The 23,561-nt window shown below is 43.8% G+C and overlaps 1 protein-coding gene across 1 annotated transcript in view; it reads left to right on the top strand.

Annotated features, from left to right (window-relative positions):
* LOC140103864 (uncharacterized) overlaps nucleotides 1-23,561 on the top strand; it is a 112,557-nt gene extending 88,996 nt beyond the window's left edge. The window contains exons 18-21 of the mRNA XM_072127151.1: nucleotides 13,053-13,121; nucleotides 13,534-13,578; nucleotides 15,761-15,811; nucleotides 23,440-23,561. Coding sequence (XP_071983252.1) covers nucleotides 13,053-13,121; nucleotides 13,534-13,578; nucleotides 15,761-15,811; nucleotides 23,440-23,469 — 195 coding nt within the window. The 3' untranslated portion in view covers nucleotides 23,470-23,561. The remainder of the gene's footprint in view (nucleotides 1-13,052; nucleotides 13,122-13,533; nucleotides 13,579-15,760; nucleotides 15,812-23,439) is intronic.

Below are 23,561 nucleotides of genomic sequence, written 5' to 3'. Positions count from 1 at the left end.
GCTCTCCAGAAAAATTAAATACATAGAGTACTATAGCTAGAGCCAGTTGGCCCTGGCAAAAAATATCCAGTTTCCTCTGCTTTAGTGTACAAAGAGGAGGAGAAGGAGTAAAATGAGGAGGAGGAGTGCATAAATTATTCAGGTTGAGCTTCCTTCACCTGGTGGAGAATGGAAATCCTGAGAAATCCAGGCTTTATTCATCTTGATAAGCGTCAGCCTGTCAGCGCTGTCAGTCGACAGGCGTGTACGCTTATCGGTGATGATGCCACCAGCTGCACTGAAAACCCGCTCGGACAACACGCTAGCGGCAGGGCAGGCAAGAACTTCCAAGGCGTACAGCGCCAGTTCGTGCCACATGTCCAGCTTTGAAACCCAGTAGTTGTAGGGAGCTATGTGATCTTTTAGGACGATGGTATGGTCAGCTACGTACTCCCTCACCATCTTTCTGTAAAGATCAGCCCTACTCTGTCGAGACTGGGGACAGATGACAGGGTCTTTCTGGGGTGACATAAAACTGACAAAGGCCTTGTAAAGCGTACCCCTGCCAGTGCTGGACAAGCTGCCTGCTCGCCTACTCTCCCTCGCTACTTGTCCCGCAGAAGTACGCCCTCTGCCGCTAGTGCTGTCAGAAGGGAAATGCTGTTTCAGCTTGTGCACCAGGGCCTGCTGGTATTCATGCATTTTCACACTCCTTTCCTCTCCAGGGATGAGAGTGGAAAGATTTTGCTTGTACCTTGGGTCCAGGAGAGTGAATACGCAGTAATTGGTCCTGGAATAAATTCTTTGAACGCGAGGGTCACGGGATAGGCAGCTTAGCATGAAATCTGCCATATGCGCCAGAGTACCAACGCGCAAGAATTCACTCCCCTCACTGACCTGACTCTCCATTTCCTCCTCCTCCAACTCCTCCAACTCCTCTTCTTCTGCCCATACACACTGAACAGTGAAGGACTGAACAATGCTCCCCTCTTCTGTTTTACCAACATTCTCCTCCTCTTCCTCCTCATCCTCCTCCACCTCCTCTAATATGCGCTGAGAAACAGACCTGAGGGTGCTTTGGCTATCAACAAGGGAATCTTCTTCCCCCATCTCTTGTGACGAGCGCAAAGCTTCCGACTTCATGCTGACCAGAGAGTTTTTCAACAGGCCAAGCAGCGGGATGGTGAGGCTGATGATGGCGGCATCGCCACTGACCATCTGTGTTGACTCCTCAAAGTTACTCAGCACCTGACAGATATCAGACATCCACGTCCACTCCTCATTGTAGACTTGAGGAAGCTGACTGACCTGACTACCAGTTCTGGTGGAAGTTGACATCTGGCAGTCTACAATCGCTCTGCGCTGCTGGTAAACTCGGGATAACATGGTTAATGTTGAATTCCACCTCGTGGGCACATCGCACAACAGTCAGTGAGCGGGCAGTTGGAGGCGGCGCTGCGCTGCCCTGAGAGTGGCAGCATCTGTGCTGGACTTCCTGAAATGCGCACAGATGCGGCGCACCTTCGTGAGCAAATCAGACAGATTGGGGTATGTCTTGAGGAAACGCTGAACTATGAGATTTAACACATGGGCCAGGCATGGCACATGTGTCAGTCTGCCGAGTTGCAGAACAGCCACAGATTTTTACCTATTATATCCCACTAAAAATGCAATAAAAAGTGATTAACAAAACATATGTACTCCAGGATACTGTTGCAAAGAACAACATGTCCCGCAAAAAACAAGCCATCAACCAGCTCTATAGCCAAAAACTTAACAATGTTATGCCACTTGGAAGACGGCGATGCAAAAATGATAGATTTTTCCCCACATTAGGGTTTTATTTGGCAAATTTAGTAAAACATAAGAAAAAATATTCATGTCTTGTATCCCCGTAATCGTATCGACCCATAGAATAAAGATAACATGATTTTTAGGCTATACGGTGAACACGAAAAAAAAAAAAAGTAAAAAATCCAGTACAGAATTGATACTTTTCTACTCATGACAACTAAAATCCTGGCAGCGAGAAAACTAAAATCCTGGCAGCTGCAGGGTCTTCCTTCCCTTCTGCGCCTCACTGTGGCCCCATAACACAAGTAATGTCCACATGTGGGGGGTCGCTGCACTCAGGAGAAATTGTAAAACAAATTTTATGGTGGGTTTTCTCTCTTTATCTTTTGAAAATATGTAAATTTTAGGGCTAAATGAACGTATAACCGACAAAATTTGACCATTCTAAACTTCACCGCCATTTTGATTCAATTACTATGAAGATCTCAAGGGGTTAACAATCTTTGTAAATGCTGTTTCTGATAGCTTGAGGGGTGCAGATTTGAAAATGGGTTGGTTATATAGGGGGTTTTTGATGCTAAATATGTAAAATTTAATTTCAAACAGTATTTATCCCCAAAATAGTCAATTCAGCAAATATGGAAAATCGCTATTCGATTTGTAAACCGCGTGACGTCAAAATAAATTATCCAAACATTTCAAAAATTATGAAAATGTAAATTAGACAAATGGGAAATGTTGTTTGGCAAGTTATTTAGGTGGTAAATCGATCTGCCTGAAAACGCAGTGATTTTGAATTTTGAAAATGGCTAATTTTTCTAAAAATTCATAATTTTTTTCTTTTTTTTTGTAAATAAACGCAAAACTTATCAGCCAAAATTTACCACTAAAATGAAGTACAACATGTGGGGAAAAAACAAACTCAGAATCGCTTTGATAAGTAACAGTGTTCAAAAGTTATAACCATATAAATAGACGCAGGTCAGAATCCAAAAAATGGGACTGAGCCTTAAGCTACAAAATGGCTGCATCCTTTGGGGTTAAAGAACCTCCAGACTTCCGAAAATCTAGCCCTCGCCACGGGAGCTTGACTATGTGAAACATTTGGCGCTGATGCACCAGCTCTGGCCCTGCCTCTTCGTCTGGCCCCACCACTGCCTCTTCCAACCTGTTCTTGTCGAGGACTCGCCTCCGTCTCAGAAGCACTGTGTTCACCCGGCCTATCAACCCAGCTTGGGTCTGTCACCTCATCATCCTCCGATCCCTCAGTCTGCTCCCCCCTCGGACTTCCTGCCCTGACAACAACTTCACCACTGTCTGACAACCGTGTCTCCTCATCGTCCGACACCTCTTTACACACTTCTTCCACTACGTCAACAATGTCATCATCACCCACAGACTGCGACCGGTGGAAAACCTGGGCATCGGAAAAGAGCTCAGCAGCAACTGGACAAGTGGTTTGTGACTGTGGGAAGGGTCCAGAAAACAGTTCCTCAGAGTAAGCCGGTTTAAATGCCAAATTTTCCTGGGAGGGGGCAGACTGGGGGGAAGGAGGCTGAGGTGGAGGAGCTGGAGGAGTGATGATTTCGGTGACATGGGTGGACTGCGTGGAAGACTGACTGGTGGACAAATGGCTAGAAACATTGTCCGCAATCCACGACATCACCTGTTCGCACTGTTCTGGCCTCAACAGTGCTCTACCACGAGTCCCAGTAACCTGAGACATGAACCTAGGGAGTGTAGCTCTGCGGCGTTCCCCTGCTCCCTCATCAGCAGGTGGTGTCTCACCCCGTCCAGGACCACAGCCTCTGACCCCTGCAGAAGTTGGCCGCCCACGTCCACGCCCTCGTCCTCTACCCCTAGCCCTCAGGTTCAACATTTTCAAAATTAAAGTGTAAACTGTACATTTTTTTGGATTTTTTTGTGTTTTTTTGTGTTTTTTTGTGTTTTTTTTTAACAAAACGATACTATCCTATTGTTATGGCTAGTTTCTAACCTACAGTGACATCACACAACTGGATTTTGTGCTGTGCCTGATGACTGTGAGTTATAAAAAAAAATAAAAGTAAAAAAAAAATCAGCAGACTGTGCCTAATTCAATCAAACCCCTAATAAATTGTCCCACTTAGGTGTTTGAGATGGATATGTGTGTCACTAAGAGCTAAATAGAACGTTCCCAAGTCTCTCTGCAAATTCCTCACAATATGGTACTAGCTGCACTACTAGTACCAGCAAGGCCAGCCACAAGCAAATCAACCAAAAATAAAATATATAACGCTATTGTAGTCCTAAGAAGGCCTCTTGGCTTCTCATATGGCTAGTTTCTAGCCTACACTGACAGCACACTGCTGTGCCTGTGCCTGATGACTTTGAGTTATAAAAAAAAATAAAAGTAAAAAAAATAAATCAGCAGATTGTGCCTAATTCAATCAAACCCCTAATAAATTGTCCCACTTAGGTGTTTGAGATGGATATGTGTGTCACTAAGAACTAAATATAACGTTCGCAAGTCTCCCTGCAAATTCCTCACAATATGGTACTAGCTGCACTACTAATGCCAGCAAGCCCAGCCACAAGCAAACAAAAAAAAATATATACATATATAACGCTATTCTAGCCTTCTAGCCCTAACAAGGACTGTTGGGTTCTTGTAGAATCACTCCTGCCTAACAGTAAGCTAATATAACACCCTAACGCTATCCCTACATTAGCAGCAACTCTCTCCCTAGCGGCATCCAGACAGAGAATGATCCGAGCAGCGCGGGCAGTGGCTAGTCTATTCCAGGGTCACCTGATCAGGCCAGCCAACCACTGCTATCGACGTGTAAGGGTACCACGTCATGCTGGGTGGTGTGCAGAGTCTCCTGGCTTGTGATTGGCTCTGTTTCTGGCAGCCAAAAATCAAAACGGCAGGAGATGCCATTTTCTCGAGCTGGCAAAATACTCGTCCGAGCAACAAGCAGTTTCGAGTACGCTAATGCTCGAACGAGCATCAAGCTCGGACTTTTAAAAATGAAATTTAAATTACAGCAAAAGGAATTAAAGTAAACCCAACAAACCACATATTTTCTGAAAGCAGACACTTGCCCCATTTTCTAAATTGCATTAAAGATTTTCTAGACATAGGCGCCTTCATGCAATTTTAATTCAAACTGAAACATTTTATAAAAAATACTTAAAATTTGACTTTGATGGCAAAAAATGTGCTCCAAACCAAAAATATTTACATTCACATCTCCTAAATGTAATAGATGAAAATGTGTAGAGTTCACAAATGTCCCATATTGATATGTTCACATAAATAAATCACATACATAATATCACTAAAACTGTAATAACTAGATATCTGCTTTATTCCAGAACATGTGTGTTTTTGGTGTTACATATAGCTTTATGGACATGTTCTGGGTTGTGGTGTTAATATATAATAGCGACATTGCAAAAAAAAAAAAACTATCATGATTAGAGATGAGCGAACATACTCGTCCGAGCTTGATGCTCGTTCGAGCATTAGCGTACTCGAAACTGCTCGTTGCTCGGACGAATACTTCGCCCGCTCGAGAAAATGGCATCTCCCGCCATTTTGCTTTTTGGCGGCCAGAAACAGAGCCAATCACAAGCCAGGAGACTCTGTACTCCACCCAGCATGACGTGGTACCCTTACACGTCGATAGCAGTGGTTGGCTGGCCAGATCAGGTGACCCTGGAATAGACTAGCCCCTGCCTGCGCTGCTCGGATCATTCTCTGTCTGGATGCCGCTAGGGAGAGAGCTGCTGCTGGTCAGGGAAAGCGTTAGGGTGTTCTATTAGAATAGTGTTAGGCAGGAGTGATTCTACAAGAACCCAACAGCCCTTCTTAGGGCTACAATAACGTTATACTTTTTTTTTTTATTTGCTTGTGGCTGGGCTTGCTGGCACTAGTAGTGCAGCTAGTACCATATTGTGAGGAATTTGCAGGGGGACTTGCTACTGTTGTGTTTAGCTCTTAGTAACACACATATCCACCTCAAACACCGAAGTGGGACAATTTATTAGGGGTTTGAGTAGAATTAGGCAGAGTCTGCTGATTTTTTTTTTTTTTTTAGCTGTATTTCATTTTATAGCTCAAACTCATCTTACAAAGCAGTGTGCTCTCATTGTAGGCTACAAAATAGCCATAGGAGAACCCCAACGGCTTACTTAGGCCTACAATAGCGTTATATTTTCCTTTTTTTTGTTTGCTTGTGGCTGGGCTTGCTGGCACTAGTAGTGCAGCTAGTACCATACTGTGAGGAATTTACTGGGAGACCTGCGTCCGTTGTGTTTAGCTCTTAGTGACACGCATATCCACCTCAAACACCGAAGTGGGACAATTTATTAGGGGTTTGATTAGAATTAGGCAGAGTCTGCAGATTTTTTTTTTTTTTACCTTTATTTCATTTTATAGCTCAAACTCATCTTGCAAAGCACAAAATCCAGTTGTGTGCTGTCAGTGTAGGTTAGAAACTAGCCATAACAATAGGATAGCATCGTTTTGTTAAAAAAAAATAAAAAACTAAAAAAAAATAAACACAAATTTTTTTTTTTTTCAAGTTTACACTTTAATTTGGAAAATGTTTAACCCGAGGGCTAGGGGTAGAGGACGAGGGCATGGACGTGGGCGTCCAACTACTGCAGGGGTCAGAGGCCGTGGTCCTGGGCGGGGTGAGACACCAGCTGCTGAAGGGGGAGCAGGGGAACGCCGCAGAGGTACACTCCCTAGGTTCATCATGTCTCAAGTTACTGGGACTCGTGGTAGAGCACTGTTGAGGCCAGAACAGTGCGAAGAGGTGATGTCGTGGATTGCGCACAATGCTTCTAGCCATTTGTCCACCAGTCAGTCTTCCACGCAGTCCACCCATGTCACCGAAATCGGCACTCCTCCAGTTCCTCCACCTCAGCCTCCTTCCCCCCAGTCTGCCCCCTCCCACCAAAATTTGGCATTTGAACCGGCATACTCTGAGGAACTGTTTTCTGGACCCTTCCCACAGTCACAAACCACTTGTCCTGCTGCTGCTGAGCTATTTTCCGATGCCCAGGTTTTCCACCAGTCGCAGTCTGTGGGTGATGATGACATTATTCACGTAGTGGAAGAAGTGTGTAAAGAGGTGTCGGACGATGAGGAGACACGGTTGTCAGACAGTGGTGAAGTTGTTGTCAGGGCAGGAAGTCAGAGGGGGGAGCAGACTGAGGGATCGGAGGATGATGAGGTGACAGACCCAAGCTGGGTTGATAGGCCGGGTGAACACAGTGCTTCTGAGACGGAGGTGAGTCCTATAGCAGAACAGGTTGGAAGAGGCAGTGGTGGGGCCAGACGGAGAGGCAGGGCCAGAGCTGGTGCATCAGCGCCAAATGTTGCCCGTAGTCAAGCTCCCGTGGCGAGGGCTAGATTTTCAGAAGTCTGGAGGTTCTTTAAAGAAACACCGGATGACCGACGGACTGTGGTGTGCAACCTTTGCCAAACCAGGATCAGCAGGGGTTCCACCACTACTAGCTTAACTACCACCAGTATGCGCAGGCATCTGAATGCTAAACACCCCACTCAATGGCACCAAGCCCGTTCACCTCCGGCCGGGCACACCACTGCTCCTTCCCCTGTGTCATCTGCTAGTCAGCCCCCTGCCCAGGATCCCGGCCCAAACACCTCCCGTGCGAAAACCCCATCTTCGCCTCCACGATCCCCCACAGCATCCACCAGCGTTCAGCTCTCCATACCCCAGACGCTGGAGCGCAAAAGGAGGTATAGCGCAACCCACCCACACTCCCAAGCCCTCAACGTCCACATCTCCAAGTTGCTTAGCCTGGAGATGCTGCCCTATAGGCTGGTAGAGACCGAGGCCCTTCGAAACCTCATGGCGGCGGCCGCCCCTCGGTACTCGGTCCCCAGCCGCCACTACTTTTCCCGATGTGCCGTCCCAGCCCTACACAAGCACGTGTCAGAGAACATCCTCCGTGCCCTGACCAACGCCGTTTCTGACAAGGTCCACCTGACCTCGGACACGTGGATGAGTGCTGCCGGGCAGGGCCACTATATATCCCTGACGGCACATTGGGTTAACTTGGTGGAGGCTGGGACCGAGTCTGACCCTGGGGCTGGTCATATACTGCCGACGCCGAGGATTGCGGGGCCTACCTCGGTCCAGGTCTCAAAGGCCTACTATGCCTCCTCCTCCTCCCACCCCTCCTCCACCTCCTCCTCTGAATTACCTTCCGTGGGCATGGCGCCATCAGCCGGTAGCTCTAGGCACAGCAGCAGTGCCATCGCTAAGCGACAGCAGGCGGTGCTCAAACTGCTGAGCCTAGGCGATAAAAGGCACACCGCCCAAGAGGGCAGGGCATCACGTTTCCTCAAGACATACCCCAATCTGTCTGATTTGCTCACGAAGGTGCGCCGCATCTGTGCGCATTTCAGGAAGTCCAGCACAGATGCTGCCACTCTCAGGGCAGCGCAGCGCCGCCTCCAACTGCCCGCTCACCGACTGTTGTGCGACGTGCCCACGAGGTGGAATTCAACACCAACCATGTTATCCAGAGTTTACCAGCAGCGCAGAGCGATTGTAGACTGCCAGATGTCAACTTCCACCAGAACTGGTAGTCAGGTCAGTCAGCTTCCTCAAGTCTACAATGAGGAGTGGACGTGGATGTCTGATATCTGTCAGGTGCTGAGTAACTTTGAGGAGTCAACACAGATGGTCAGTAGTTGCCGCCATCATCAGCCTCACCATCCCGCTGCTTGGCCTGTTGAAAAACTCTCTGGTCAGCATGAAGTCGGAAGCTTTGCGCGCGTCACAAGAGACGGGGGAAGAAGATTCCCTTGTTGATAGCCAAAGCACCCTTAGGTCTGTTTCTCAGCGCATATCGGAGGAGGTGGAGGAGAATGAGGAGGAAGAGGAGGAGAATGTTGGCGAGACAGAAGAGGGGACCATTGTTCAGTACTTCACTGTTCAGCGTGTATGGGCAGAAGAAGAGGAGTTGGAGGAGTTTGAGGAGAAGGAAATGGAAAGTCAGGCCAGTGAGGGGAGTGAATTCTTGCGCGTTGGGACTCTGGCGCATATGGCAGATGTCATGCTAAGCTGCCTATCCCGTGACCCTCGCGTTCAAAGAATTTATTCCAGCACCGATTACTGGGTATTCACTCTCCTGGACCCACGGTACAAGCAAAATCTTTCCACTCTCATCCCTGGAGAGGAAAGGAGTGTGAGAATGCATGAATACCAGCAGGCCCTGGTGCACAAGCTGAAACAGTATTTCCCTTCTGACAGCGCTAGCGGCAGAGGGCGTACTTCTGCGGGACAAGTAGCGAGGGAGAGTAGGCGACCAGGCAGCTTGTCCAGCACTGGCAGGGTTACGCTTTACAAGGCCTTTGCGAGTTTTATGTCACCCCAGCAAGACACTGTCACCTGTCCCCAGTCTCGGCAGAGTAGGGCTGATCTTTACACAAAGATGGTGAGGGAGTACGTAGCTGACCATACCATTGTCCTAAATGATCACACAGCTCCCTACAACTACTGGCTTTCAAAGCTGGACATGTGGCACGAACTGGCGGTGTACGCCTTGGAGGTTCTTGCCTGCCCTGCCGCTAGCGTGTTGTCCGAGTGGGTTTTCAGTGCAGCTGGTGGCATCATCACCGATAAGCATACACGCCTGTCGACTGACAGCGCTAACAGGCTGACGCTTATCAAGATGAATAAAGCCTGGATTTCTCCGCATTTCCATTCTCCACCAGGTGAAAGAAGCTGAACCTGAATAATGTATGCACTCCTCCTCCTCATTGTCCTCCTTCTCCTCCTCTTTGGACACTAAAGCAGAGGAAACTGGCTATTTTTTTGCCAGGGCCAACTGGCTCTGGCTATAGTACTCTATGTATTTAATTTTTCTGGAGGGCCAACTACCCTGTCCTCTGTTTTAAACAATTTTTGGGAGTGCCGCATACAGGCACTCAATCTATGTAATTTTTCTGGAGGACCAGCTACCTGCTCCTCTGGTTTGAAAACTTTTTTGGACTGCCACATACAGGCACTCAATTTATTTAATCTTTTTGGAGGACCAGCTACCTGCTCCTCTGCTTTGAAAACTTTTTTGGACTGCCACATACAGGCACTCAATCTATGTAATTTTTCTGGAGGACCAGCTACCTGCTCCTCTGGTTTGAAAACTTTTTTGGACTGCCACATACAGGCACTCAATTTATTTAATCTTTTTGGAGGACCAGCTACCTGCTCCTCTGGTTTGAAAACTTTTTTGGACTGCCACATACAGGCACTCAATCTATGTAATTTTTCTGGAGGACCAGCTACCTGCTCCTTTGGTTTGAAAACTTTTTTGGACTGCCACATACAGGCACTCAATCTATGTAATTTTTCTGGAGGACCAGCTACCTGCTCCTCTGGTTTGAAAACTTTTTTGGACTGCCACATACAGGCACTATCCAAATTAAATTGTCTCCATAGCAGCCTCCACACGTCGTCTTTTTAGCTGCCTTCACACGTTGTCTCCATTGCTACCTCCACACGTCATCGCCATAGCTGCCTCCAAAAGTAGTCCATATAGCTGCCTCCATACATGGTCCCCTTATCAAACGAGCTGTGTCAGGCAGAATTTTGGGTTGTTTTCATGGCTTCCTCATCAAACTTGTTAACTTTGTCGCCACCCTGCTGTGTAATCCACAAAATATACTGGCAAACTTTTATCACTTACCGATATTATTTGAGCGCCTCTTGCTCACCTCCTTTGGTTCCTCTCTGCCACCCATTGGTTTTAAGCCTGAGTCCATTTGGGGTATGTTGCCAAGACACTCTCTAGCCTGCCGCTGCTGCCGCTGCCTCTGCATAGTCCCCTATAGTGTCAGGGTCAATTATTGCATGTTTTAGATGCTATCTAGCCTCATTCGGTCACTCTGTCATGGCCATGCTGTTGCCCATACTTTTGGCATAATGGTGCGATTAAGCAGCCTCAGAGGCATCCATGCATGCTGCCCCTGCTGTTTCCTGTCCATTTCCGTGGTGTTTCCATCCTTTTCTGAGGTTCCCAGGTGCTTGGCCAAGCTTCCCTGTGCAGATCCTTGGTCCCCTTGAAAAATGCTCGAGTCTCCCATTGACTTCAATGGGGCTCGTTATCCGAGACGAGCACTCGAGCATCGGGAAAAGTTTGTCTCGAATAACGAATACCGGAGCATTTTAGTGCTCGCTCATCTCTAATCATGATATAAAAGGCAATAAGAGGGAAAGTGTGTTCTTAGATAGTTCTGCATAGAGAAGGGCTAAAAACATGAACATTAGTTGATATTATTCCTTATTAGAATATAGTAACATATAAAGTGAATATTTTCATTATCTGTGAGGGGCAGCAGCTCCTGTGTGCAGCGAATTCTCCCTGTAGCCTGATGGCTATGAATCTGGAGGGAGCTACATTTCAGGGGGCTGTATCTCTGGCTCTGTGCCACATAGAACCTCACTTCTTTTTTCTTGTGAAAGAAGAAAGTCTCCTCTTTTATATAAATCTAAATTTGTGTTTCTAAGTTTCAGGAAAACAGAGATATTAACTGTTAAACTGCCATCGGGAATGATTTTTATATTTAAAAATGGCACCTGATATTCTCACTTTAAACCTGAATATCTCTGCAACCATAGCACCTAGAAACAAAATTCAAGATTCATTTGAAAGAATGCCCACTTTGCATACCCATGGCGCCGGCCCTGGCCCTATCCACTGGTGCCCTCTCCATAGCCGATAAGTCTTTGCTGCATATGTTATCCCCGCGATCGGCGCCGGCAAAGGCAAAGATCGTCGCTCCCCGTGACGTCATCAGGGAGCAGCAATCCGTCGCCATGACAGCCTCGGGTCTTCTGAAGAACCGAGGCTCTCGTTTTAACCCTTTCATTACAATGTGCAATCAGCACACTGCAATGAATGAGGAGGAAAATCCCGATATACTGTAGTATGGCCGTATATGGTAGAATCGATCAGACAACCTAGGGTTAAAGTACCCTAGGGTAAGCGAAAAGATAGCAATACTATAAATAAAAAAAAAGTTAATAAAAAAATTATAATAATAAAAAAAATTCCCTAGAACTGATATAAATATAAATAAACAGTAAAAATCATAAACACATTAGGTATCTCCGCGTCTGAAAATGCCATATCTATCATAATATAACAACGGCTTTTCACTGTATTTAACCCTGTAACGGAAAATAGCACCCAAAGTCGAAAATGCCACTTTTTTGCCATTTTGAAAAATATAAAAGATTCAATGAAAAGTGATCAAAAGGATAAACAATCCTGAAAATGGTAGCAGTGAAAACATCATCGAAAGTCGCAAAAAATTGACACCACCCACAGCTCCGTACACCGAAGTATGAAAAAGTTATTAGTGGAAGAAGATGGCAAAATCAAAAAATTGTACAGGAGGTTTTACTTTTTGTAAATGTATGAAAACATATATATATATATATATATATATATATATATATATATATATATATATATATATATATATATATATTTATTATAGCCTATACACATTTGGTATCCCCATGATCTTACCATCCAACCAACAATGCTTAATTTCTCCAGATATGACACTAACATCATACTATAGAACTGCTATATAATGCACAGTTATTGTGTCATTACTAGATACCAATTACACTCCTCATCCAATGAATGTTTCTCACCACCAGCTGTATGGATCATTTTGACAAAAATATCAGTTAAATAATTAATACAATATTTGGAAGCAGTTATAGAAGCTTTACCCCAAATGAGCCTTTATAATATGAAATCTTCAGATGACCGTATAAGCCCAATGTGATAAATTTCCCTTTTCCCCAGAGTCTACTTTTGTTTTAAGATGAAAATCCATCTTCATGGAATAGCAAATACCATATAAGTACAGCACCTCCACATCTACAGTCACTTATTAATATCTTATACATGCTGTAAACTTTCAAAGAGGACCAGACACTTCTCCTGCCATTTCTGTTATTCCCCATAATATACCAATTCTGAAGCATCTTTTCCTATAGGTGTATTATATGTCACTTCTATTTATTCTTCCGAGCAGTCACCTAGGTGGGAGTTACCCGTTTTGGGATAGGGGAGGGGCCATGGAAAACTAGATCAGTGACATCATTTTTAGCTATATAGACTATATTCCTAGGTGAGCACTGGCTGATTATTGTTGTCATATTATTAAGTTGCTTCTATCGTTAGTAATACAAGAAGGTAACACAAGTTTTATTTTCTTTATTTCTTCTTAGGAAGACGCTGGTTGTATTGTGGCAGTTGGAGATGGCACTAATCGAATATGGGTGAAAAATCCTGATCCTGTTAGTATATCTGTTACTTACCTCTGTACAATAAGATCAACTGCAAGATATCTATAATTTGATAATGATAATATTGTAAGATCACTTGTATAAGTAACATATTTACCAGACAAATTTATTACAAGAAGAATTACCGCAAAGCTTGGAGAAAGTCTAGAAGGTTTAGTGCAGAAGGTTCTTGATTCACTTCAGGTGCCTCCTCTCTTTTGTTTTGCTGACCACACAAGTATAGCAGACTGTCCATTCAGGTCTATAGGTGCACCGAAAATAACCAAGTTTATATACTTTGTCAATCAAACTCTACATTTGGCACACCTGTGAATTGGTCATGAATACACAAGATAGGAAAATCCCTTTAACTTATTAGAGCCTAAGGGAAATTCCCATGTAACTTACTACGTTTGCTTTCCAGGAACATCAAAATGCGTTACCTATAAACGACGTAGTGCAGCTCTTGGTAAGTTTTAAAAATTCAAAATCACAGAAATGAGTAGAGACATAGTCACACAAAACAGATGTGTCCATTTATAGACACTTATTAATTGAAAATAGAATGGCCAGATATCTTTACATAAATATGTGCTAAATAAAAGTGAATCTCATTCTTATCGTGCTGTACACCAAAAACTTGGTACAAATGCAATGATAAATTTCCCCTGTATAGCTCTGAAGGATAAACCAGGCTGCTACACCCACCACTGTGCTTCATGTCTAGCATAGGCTCAACTCAATTAAACATGTAAAAATTTGTTTGCCCTGGGTTACCCCTATTGGTGGCTCCAGTAAAATAATATGAATGTATGTTGAGATGTATAGGGAAGAAATTAACCACTTCGGAATCTAGGACGCGGACCCATTTTTTCAAATCTGCCCTTTGTCACTATAAGTGGTTATAGCTTTGGAACTATAAGATATAAGACAATTTTGAGATTGTTTTCTTGTGACACATTGCACTTTAAATTATTTTTCAAAATGTTGATTATATCGTTTGTGTTTAGTTATGAAAAAATGGAAATTTGGCAAATATTTTGAAAAATTCTTTATTTTCAAAGGTCGAAATTCTCTACTTTTGAAGTAGAGCATAGCACCCAAATAAATTCATAACTTACATTTCCCAAATGTCTGCCATGGTTTTTTAACATTCCTTATATTTTACCAGAATGTTATGAGGCTCAGAATTTGGGGCCATATTTCACATTTTTTTTAAATCCCCAAAACCCGTATTTAGATGGACCTGCTCAACTTTTAATTGATTGTGAGAGGCCTAAATAATAGCGAGACTCGTAAATTACCCCATTATGGAAGATAGACCCCTCAATGTATGAACAAGCCCTTTTAAGAAGTTAGTTAACCCTTTACATGTTTTATAGGGGTTAAAACAAAATGGAGGTGCGGTCTACAAATTGTAATATTTTTTTGACAAAACATTTTTGGGTGGAAAATTAAATATTTGCAATGGATTAAATGAAAAAGGCTCTACAAAGTTTGATACCCAATTTCTCCCGAGTACACCGATCCCCCCATATGAGGTGGTATCCTGCTGTATGGGCGCGCGGCCGGGCATAAAATGGAAGGAGGCGCCATCCAGAGCAGATTTGCATTGTCAAATGGTAAAGGCTATAATTTTTTTTTCTTATTTTAATGTGGACCTATAGGGGCTTATTTTTTTGCCACATGAGATGCACTTTTCTGGTACATCATTTTAGGGCATCTATAGCTAATAGGTGAGATTTTAGAGATGGAAGAAATGAAAATCATCTATTTTTGAAAAGGTTTTTTTTTTTTTTTTGAGCCATTTACAGTACCATAAAAATAGTATATTATTTTTATTCTATGGGGCGCCATGATTACTTTATTTATATAGAATTTTTAATTTTTTCCCAATTTTACTGAATAAAAAGTAATTTGGCAAAAATGTTGTTAATTTTAGCATCACCGTCTTTTCATATGCATAACTTTTTTATTCTTTAGCTGACAAATCTGGTTAAGGGCTTATTTTTTGCAAGAAGCGTTGTTCTTTTTAGTGGTCTCATTTTAGATAGAAAAATATCAGTTAAATTATACTCATACTTTTAATAATAATACTTTTGTTTTAAGATGAAAATCCATCTCCATATCTTCAATTTATCCAATGGAATCAATAGGAGAGAGAAAGCTATGGGAAGTGTTAGTTGTTTTTTCACTTGAAAGCCTGAATCACAAGATCAAAAATGTAATGCAAAGTTTTGGAAAAAAAATTTAGAAATAGAAAACTTTACAATTTCTCAAGATCTAATAAATATACTCTATTCCATGGTATGTATAAATTGTGACTGTAAATGCCACATGCTGTGTAAATACATGCTGTGAACTTTCACAGAGGACCAGACACTTCTCCTGCCATTTCTGTTATTCCCCATAATATACCAATTCTGAAGCATCTTTCCATATAAGTGGATTATATGTCACTTCTTTTTATTCCTCTGAGCAGTCCCCTAGGTGGGTGTTACCTGTTTTGGGATAGGGGAGGGGCCATGGATATCTAGATCATTGACATCGTTTTTTCAGACTATATTTATTACTGTCAAATTATTAAGTTGCTTCTATTGCTAGTAACACACAAAGGTAACAAAAGTCTTATTTTCTTTATTTCTCATTAGAAAAACATTGGTTGCATGAAGGATGATGCAGCTAACAATGATGTAGCAATGGTAAGAAATTTAGCTCAAGTATATCTGGTTGAGTCTTTGTGATACTGTGGGGTTGGTTTTCAAACACTATAACAAACATGGCCGGATTAAGGGTGGTGGACGCACCTGGGCACAAACTGGAGGGGGCCCTCCCCACAATTTTCAGCCCCCCTACAATATATAGAGCCCCCCAACTGTATCCAGGCCCCCTACAATAAGTATATACAGCCCCCCTACAATAAAATACTATAAATATATACAGCTCCCCCTACAATAAATATATATATACGGCTCCCCCTATAATATACACAGTATGTCAGCATACTGTCACTGGTGGCACAGGGTGTGACATCACTGCATTGCCAGCAGCAGTACGTTGAAATCATGCATGCGCTGGGGACTTACTTTTCCCTCGCTCTGCCATAGATTAAAGTGCATCGGACGGTACTTTTTCAGAGAAAAGCCGGGGAGCCGGACTCGAATGTACTGTGGGCGATTGGGGCGGCCATGTGACTGCCCGAATCACCCACATTTGGTGGGGGTTCCTTTGCAGTAACAGTGTATTTTCAGAAAGCACATCTACACAAAGGGGCTACATTTACTACATTACACAAAGGGCTACATAATCTACAGGACTGTGCGGCCAGTTTCTGTCAGATTTTGCACATTCTTTCTAGGGCAAACTGTTTGCACAGGTATTTGAAAAGTGCCACATTTGTGTCAGATGTGTCACTAGCTGCACTAGTCTCCATGCAAAAAAAATTTCTGCAATGAAGGGGATGTTGTAGTGCTCAGTCGGCGCCAGATTTTACATGTAAAGTCCAATAAAATTTAGTTGCACGCCCCATGTTAAAGAATAACTGTAAAGGTTTTTTTTCCCCACAAATCAATAGCTCATGGGATGCAAAACAACTTTACCTATTGGGGCAGATTTACTTACCCGGCCCATTTGCGATCCAGCGGCCCGTTCTCTGCACAGGATTCGGGTCCGGACGGGATTTATGTAGGTAGTTCCTCCGCCGTCCACCAGGTAGTGCTGCTGCGCTGAAAATCATCTGAATGCACCGAGCTGGACCAGGTGAAGGTAAGCGCTTCCCAAGCGACACTTTTTCGGTTTTTAAATGCGGCGGTTTTCCCGAATACGTCGGGTTTTCATTCGGCCAAGCCCCCCCGATTTCCGTCGCGCGCATGCCGGCGCCGATGCGCCACAATCTGATTGCGTGTGCCAAAATCCCGGGGCAATTCAGGTACAATCGTCAGGAAAATGTGAATCGGGCCCTTAGTAAATGACCCCCATTATCTTTGTTACCTAAATTCATCAGTTTCTTTGCTATATCCCTCAGATATAAGTATTATTAGGTGTTAATAGAGTTCTTTAAAATGAGAACGTTTATACAAAAGAAATAATAATTTGGCCATATTCTGACACCAATAACTGTTTCATACTTGTGCTGTGTACAGTGCTGTGTAAGGTGTATTTTTTTTCTGGGATGAGCTGACACTTTCATTGTCACCATTTTGGGGACAGTGTGACCTTTGATCCCTTTTTATTCAACTTTTATGTGTTGCAAAATGGCAAAAAAGTGGTGATTCCGACATACGGTTGCAATTTTTTGTTACGGGGTTTAACTGTGTTTATATTTTTACAAATTGGGAATTTATGGACGCGGTGATAACTTATATTTTTAGTTTACTTTTTCCCACATTTTTAATGATGTATTGTTTTATGTGTGTTGGAGGCCTTTTTAAACTTTTTTTTATTTCTACTGTAATGCTGCATGATCTGCATCATCTGATCACTTGTTAATATTAATGCACTGCAATAACCATGTATGTCAGCCTATGCACTTGCAAACTGCTTGATTTAGCCTGGGGCTGGATCGAGGAGACGCATGCTGAGGACAGACGTGGGGACCTTCATTCGGTCCACGGCTGTCCAGCAGAGAAGACGGTACCCCACAATGGGATTACTGGGTGCCAATTGGAGAGGGAGTGAGCCCCCTCCTTCACCAGGTACATCGATACTGCGGTCTATCTAACGGGTTATAAAAGTCCAGATTGGAACTCATTCAGCTCGGGTCATTGCGCAATGCCGGCACACACATTATGAAGTAAGCCGCTTAATGACACAAGCCACCGGAGGCGTACACAAAATGGGGTACATTTACTAAGAACAGTGAAAACTGCACTATATGCAGTTTGCCTTTGCTGTGTGCAGAAGGCGCCAGATTTATGATTTGTGGCACACGTTCTTCATGAATCTGGTGCTCCCTGCACAACCCCGACAAAGTGCAACAATTTTTTTGATGCACCTTTAACATGGGACAAGTGACACAATTATATTGGACTATACATGTTAAATCTGGCGCACAGTTCAACTGAACCCCGAAACTCCCCTTTCAGTGCAGAAATTTGTGTCACATGAAGAATAGTGCAGCCGCGACACAAAAGGATTGCATGCAACACAAATGTGGAGTGGTCACTTCTTAAATACCTGTGCAAGCAGCTTGTGCAAGAGAGAATGTGTAAAATCTGGCAGAAAACTGGCACACAGAGCTTAGTAAATGGGCCCCAATGACATTGGCAAGCTCATGACGACATAATGGGGGTCATTTACTAAGGGCCCGAAACGTGTTTTTCTGTCGGGTTATCCGAATTTTACCGTTTTGCGCCGATTTTCCCTGAATTGCCCCGGGTTTTTGGCGCACGTGATCGGATTGTGGTGTCGGCGCCGGCATACATGTGCTGGAAATGGGGGGGCGTGGCCGTAAGAAAACGCGACGGATTCGGAAAAACCGCCGTATTTTTTTAAAAAAAGTGTCGCTTGACACGCACTTACCTGCACTCACGATAGCTTGGTGAACTCCAGTGAACTCCGACAGACTTCAGCACAGAAGTGAATCGCAGAAAGACCCGAATCCTCCGCAGAGAGCGCGCTGCTGGATTGCGAATGGACCGGGTAAGTAAATCTGCCCCAATGTGCGTGACGACAGTGCATGGGGATATATATTTTGACCTATATTTATCGGATGGGCAATGGGCTGGGGGGGCTGGTTGGCTCTATACTGGGGTGCATAGGCTGGTTAGCTATGTACTAGAGAGCACAGGATGCCTAGCTATATACTGAAGGGCATGAGTTAGTTACATACTAGAAAGCAAGGTCGGGCTATATAGGACGGTAGAAGGGTACTGGCAAGCTACATACTAGGGGGTTGGGCTAACTGACTATATACTGGGGCAGGGAGCTTGCTGGCTAAATGCTAGGGCTGGCTATATAATAGGGGGCATTGGCAGGCTAGCTTTATACGGCTGGTCATAGGCAGGCTGGCTATGTACTAAAGGGCACGGGCAGGCTGGCTTTGTACTAAGGGGCACATGCAGGCTGGCTATGTACTAAGGGGCATGGGCAGGCTGGCTTTGTACTAAGGGGCACATGCAGGCTGGCTTTGTACTAAGGGGCACATGCAGGCTGGCTATACACTGGGGGGCATGGTCTGGCTGGCTAGCTATATACTAGAGGGCATGGGCTGGCTGGCTATATGCTAGGGAGGAAGGGCCAGGCTAGCTATATATTTGGGTGGAAGAGGACTGGCTAGCTATGTACTGGGGTGTGGGCTGTCTGACTATACACTTAAGGCAGTGGGCTGGCTGGCTATATACAAAGGGGCCTAGGCTGGCTGGCTATATACTGGGGGACATGGGCAGGCTGGCTATGTACTAGGGGGAACGGGCAAGCTGGCTACGTACTAGGGGGCATGGGCAGGATAGTTACGTACTAGGGGGCATGGGCTGGCTGGATATATACTGTGGAGGCTGAGACCAATGCATTTTCCACCCTAGGCTTATACTATTGTCAATTGATTTTCCCAGTTTTTTTATGTTTTGTGTTAGAATTAGGTACCTCAGCTTATACTCAAGTGCATATGCTAATATAAGGAAGAATCGATGGACCATGTGATATTTTTCCACTATCAATATTTTATGGTTTTGTTGAGACTTCAAATTTACAATGTGGCGCTTATTACTTTTACACAGATTTACTACTGCTGCAGCACAATAATAATAAAAGTGTGAACATATCACTACACATTTATTCTCGAGCTTCAGTGAAATCTCCTCTGTATCTTTTAGTTGTTTTTTATTTATTACTTTCACTACAATGTAAAGAGTGAAACACTTTTATTTCCTGACAACATCATTGGGTATAACCTCACAATAATATACTTGCAGAAGGTCACATTTACACATTGAACATATTGGGGGTCATTTACTAAGGGCCCGATTCACGTTTTCCCGACGTGTTACCCGAATATTTCCGATTTGCGCCGATTTTCCCTGAATTGCCCCGGGATTTTGGCGCCCGTGATCGGTTTGTGGCGCATCGGCGCTGGCATGCACGCAACGGAAATCGGGGGGCGTGGCCGAACGGTAACCCGACGGATTCGGAAAAACCGCTGCATTTTTTTAAAAAAATTGGTCACACGGGCCATACTCACATGCACCACGATGAAGACGATGAACTCCGGGGCATCTCGGCGGACCTCGGCGCAGCAGCGCCACCTGGTGGACATCGGGCGCAGGACCTTCATGAATCCGCGGAAGACCCGAACGCTCGTCAGAGAAGCCGCCGCTGGAACTCGAATGGACCGGGTAAGTAAATGTGCCCCATTACCTTGTAGGTGAGGTGCCTGCACCATAAGTGATCTGTCTTACTTCGGAAAAACGGGTTGCAAACACAAGAAAGGTCTGCTTATGGTACCGGACATTTATCCAACAAGACCATGGGGCACATGTATCTGAGGTTTGGCTTTGTGCGCCTTTTTTTTTCTGCTGGTCTGATGAATCTTAGTGGTTTTCCCTTTTTTGAAACATCTGGAGTTAAGGTCGTTAACAAATTTGCAACTTATTTTTAAACAATCTCATAAGAGTCACAAACAGCTGTAAACCATTTCCTACCTCTGTCAAAAGCCAATATGGGGAACTTTGAAGGGAGGTTGTCTAAGATGCAGAATAAGTTGCAAAAAGATGCAAAAAAAGTTGCAAACGTGCAAATGGGCCAAAGAAGGCACAAATAAAAATGAAAAAAGCCAAGCCAAATAAAAAATACATGTGACCCCATATATTAAAGGGAACCTGTCATCAGAAATTGATCTAATAAACCACCACAGTATGTTGTCAAGCCATTGAACAGCTTCTAGATCATGTTTTTTTCATGACCCAGCTTGGGGGCATCTTCCACAAAATCAACTGTGAAGTTAGATGTAAGTTAAATGTATAAAGTCAGGGAGGTGGAGAGTTTAGCACTGAAGTCAAGCTTTCCCTACTTCTGAGCACCTCCTCCCATGTGATTGACATCATACATCGGACTTCAGGAGATCTGATCAATGATGTCCCTTAAACGCAGAACCATTAATTACAGTGAAGGGGGCATTTTAAGGCAGAAAAAGATTGACTTCAGTGTTAAACTTTTCACCTCCTTGACTTCATAAAACCAATTTACATTTCAACTTCTGACAACATACTGATATTGGTTTATTAGGTCAGTTTCTGATGACAGGTTCCCTTTAAGTTTATATGTTGTCTAGAAGCTGACAGTATCTCTCTGTAGTATCACTATTAAAAAGCTTTATGTTATTACAGGAAATTGTCGGAATACATGGGCTTTTGAATTACCGTATATACTCGTGTATAAGCCGAGTATTTCAGCACAAAAAATGTGCTGAAAAACGTCCCCTTGGCTTATACACGAGTCAATACGAGTAAAAAATAATTAAAAATGGATTAAAAAAATAATAAACGTATATACTCACCCTCCGGTGGCCCCCATGCGCAGCGCTGCTCCCCCGATGTCATCGCGGCTTCTCTTCTGGCTTCCCGGCTCCTCTTCTTGCTTCGGCGCCCGTCTTCTGTCTTCTTTAACATCGGGGCCACCGGAGGGTGATTATATAAGTTTAAAAAAAAAAAACTCTGGGCCGACTGTTTACTACTGGGGGCACGCTGTATGCTACTGGGGGCAGGCTGGGGTGGCTGTATACTACTGGGGGCACGCTGTATACTACTGGGGGCACGCTGTATACTACTGGGGGCTGGCTGGGGTGGCTGTATAACACTGGGGGCAGGCTGGGCAGGCTGTATACTACTGGGGGCACGCTGTATACTACTGGGGTCAAGCTGTATACTACTGGGGGCAGGCTGTATATTACTGGGGGCACACTGTATACTACTGGGGGCAGGCTGTATACTACTGGGGGCAGGCTGGAGTGGCTGTATACTACTTGGGGCAGGCTGTATACTAATGGGGGCAGGCTGTATACTACTGGGGGCAGGCTGTATACTACTAGGGGCACACTGTCTACTACTGGGGCAGGCTGTATACTACTGGGGACAGGCTGGGGCAGGCTGTATACTACTGGGGGCAGGCTGTATATTACTGAGGGCTGGCTGTATACTACTGGGGGCTGGCTGTATACTACTGGGGGCTGGCTGTATATTATAGGGGGCTGGCTGGCTATATACTGGGGGGGTTCTGTGACCAATGCATTTCCCACCCTCGGCTTATACTCGAGTCAATAGGTTTTCCAAGTTTTGGGTGGTAAAATTAGGGGTCTCGGCTTATACTTGGGTCGGCTTATACTCGAGTATACACGGTAATTGATTTGGCAAGTAAATTGGTAAGTCACATGTATGATTGTCCTATCAATGGGTGAATAAACCAGTTTTTACTTTTTAATCCCTTCAAGACTCAGCCTATTTCAGACTGGATCAAAAATTTGGTTGATATCTTCCAATACCTTCCAGATTTTTAAAAATTCAATATTTTCAAAGTTCTAAATTTTCTACTTTTGAAGCAGATAGTCATAGCATGCAAATTATTCCATAACTTACATTTCCCAAATGTCTTCTTTATGTTGCCATTGTTTTTTAACATTCCATGTATTTAACTAGAATGTTATGAGGCATAGAATTTGGGAGCCATTTTTCTAACTTTTTGGAAAATCTCCAAACCCTGCTCCACTTACAATTGATTATGAGAGGCCTAAATATTAGCAAGACTCATAAATTACCCAATTATGGAAACTACACACCTACCATAAGTAAAAGCACTTTTAAGAAGTTTGTTAACCCTTTGGGTGTTTTATAGGGGTTAAAACAAAATGGAGGTGAATTAACTGAAAAACAGCTCCAAAAAGTTTGATACCCAATTTCTCCCCAGTGTACTGATACCCCATATGTGGTGGTACACTGCTGTATGGGCATACGGTCTGGCATAGAATGAAAGAAGCGCCACCCAGAGCAGATTTGTATTGTCAAAACGTACAGGCTATCATTTTTTTTTTTTTTTTTTATGTGGACCTATAGGGGCTTTTTTTCTGACATACAGCTCAGCAAGGGACTACATACTGATGACATGTGGACAAGAAAAACAGATGACAGCTCAGTTGCTTGAAGCCAGAGATCAGCACATGTTCAGGGACCCCAAACCTGAGATTTAAGAGATTTAGAAAGCAGAACACAATCCTTTATAACCGTGTTTATTTTATCATTTCAGGCACAACTAAATTATTCTCCAAAAAAGGTTAATGCTGTGTATATTATATTATATTACATTTTAATTTATTATTGATTGCACATATCTTTTTTTTTTCTAGGGGCCTTGGACTTGGAAAGTAGAAGAATAGAGAGCAAGCAATTAAAAAGGAGAAAAAATATGCAAAAAGGAGAAAAATAATCCTTTTTATTCATCTAATCAATAAATGATTCTTCACATCAA

The sequence above is a fragment of the Engystomops pustulosus genome, chromosome 10 (assembly GCF_040894005.1).
Source record: "Engystomops pustulosus chromosome 10, aEngPut4.maternal, whole genome shotgun sequence".
NCBI classification, from domain to species: Eukaryota; Metazoa; Chordata; class Amphibia; order Anura; family Leptodactylidae; genus Engystomops; species Engystomops pustulosus.
This window is presented reverse-complemented; position numbering and strand designations above follow the sequence as displayed.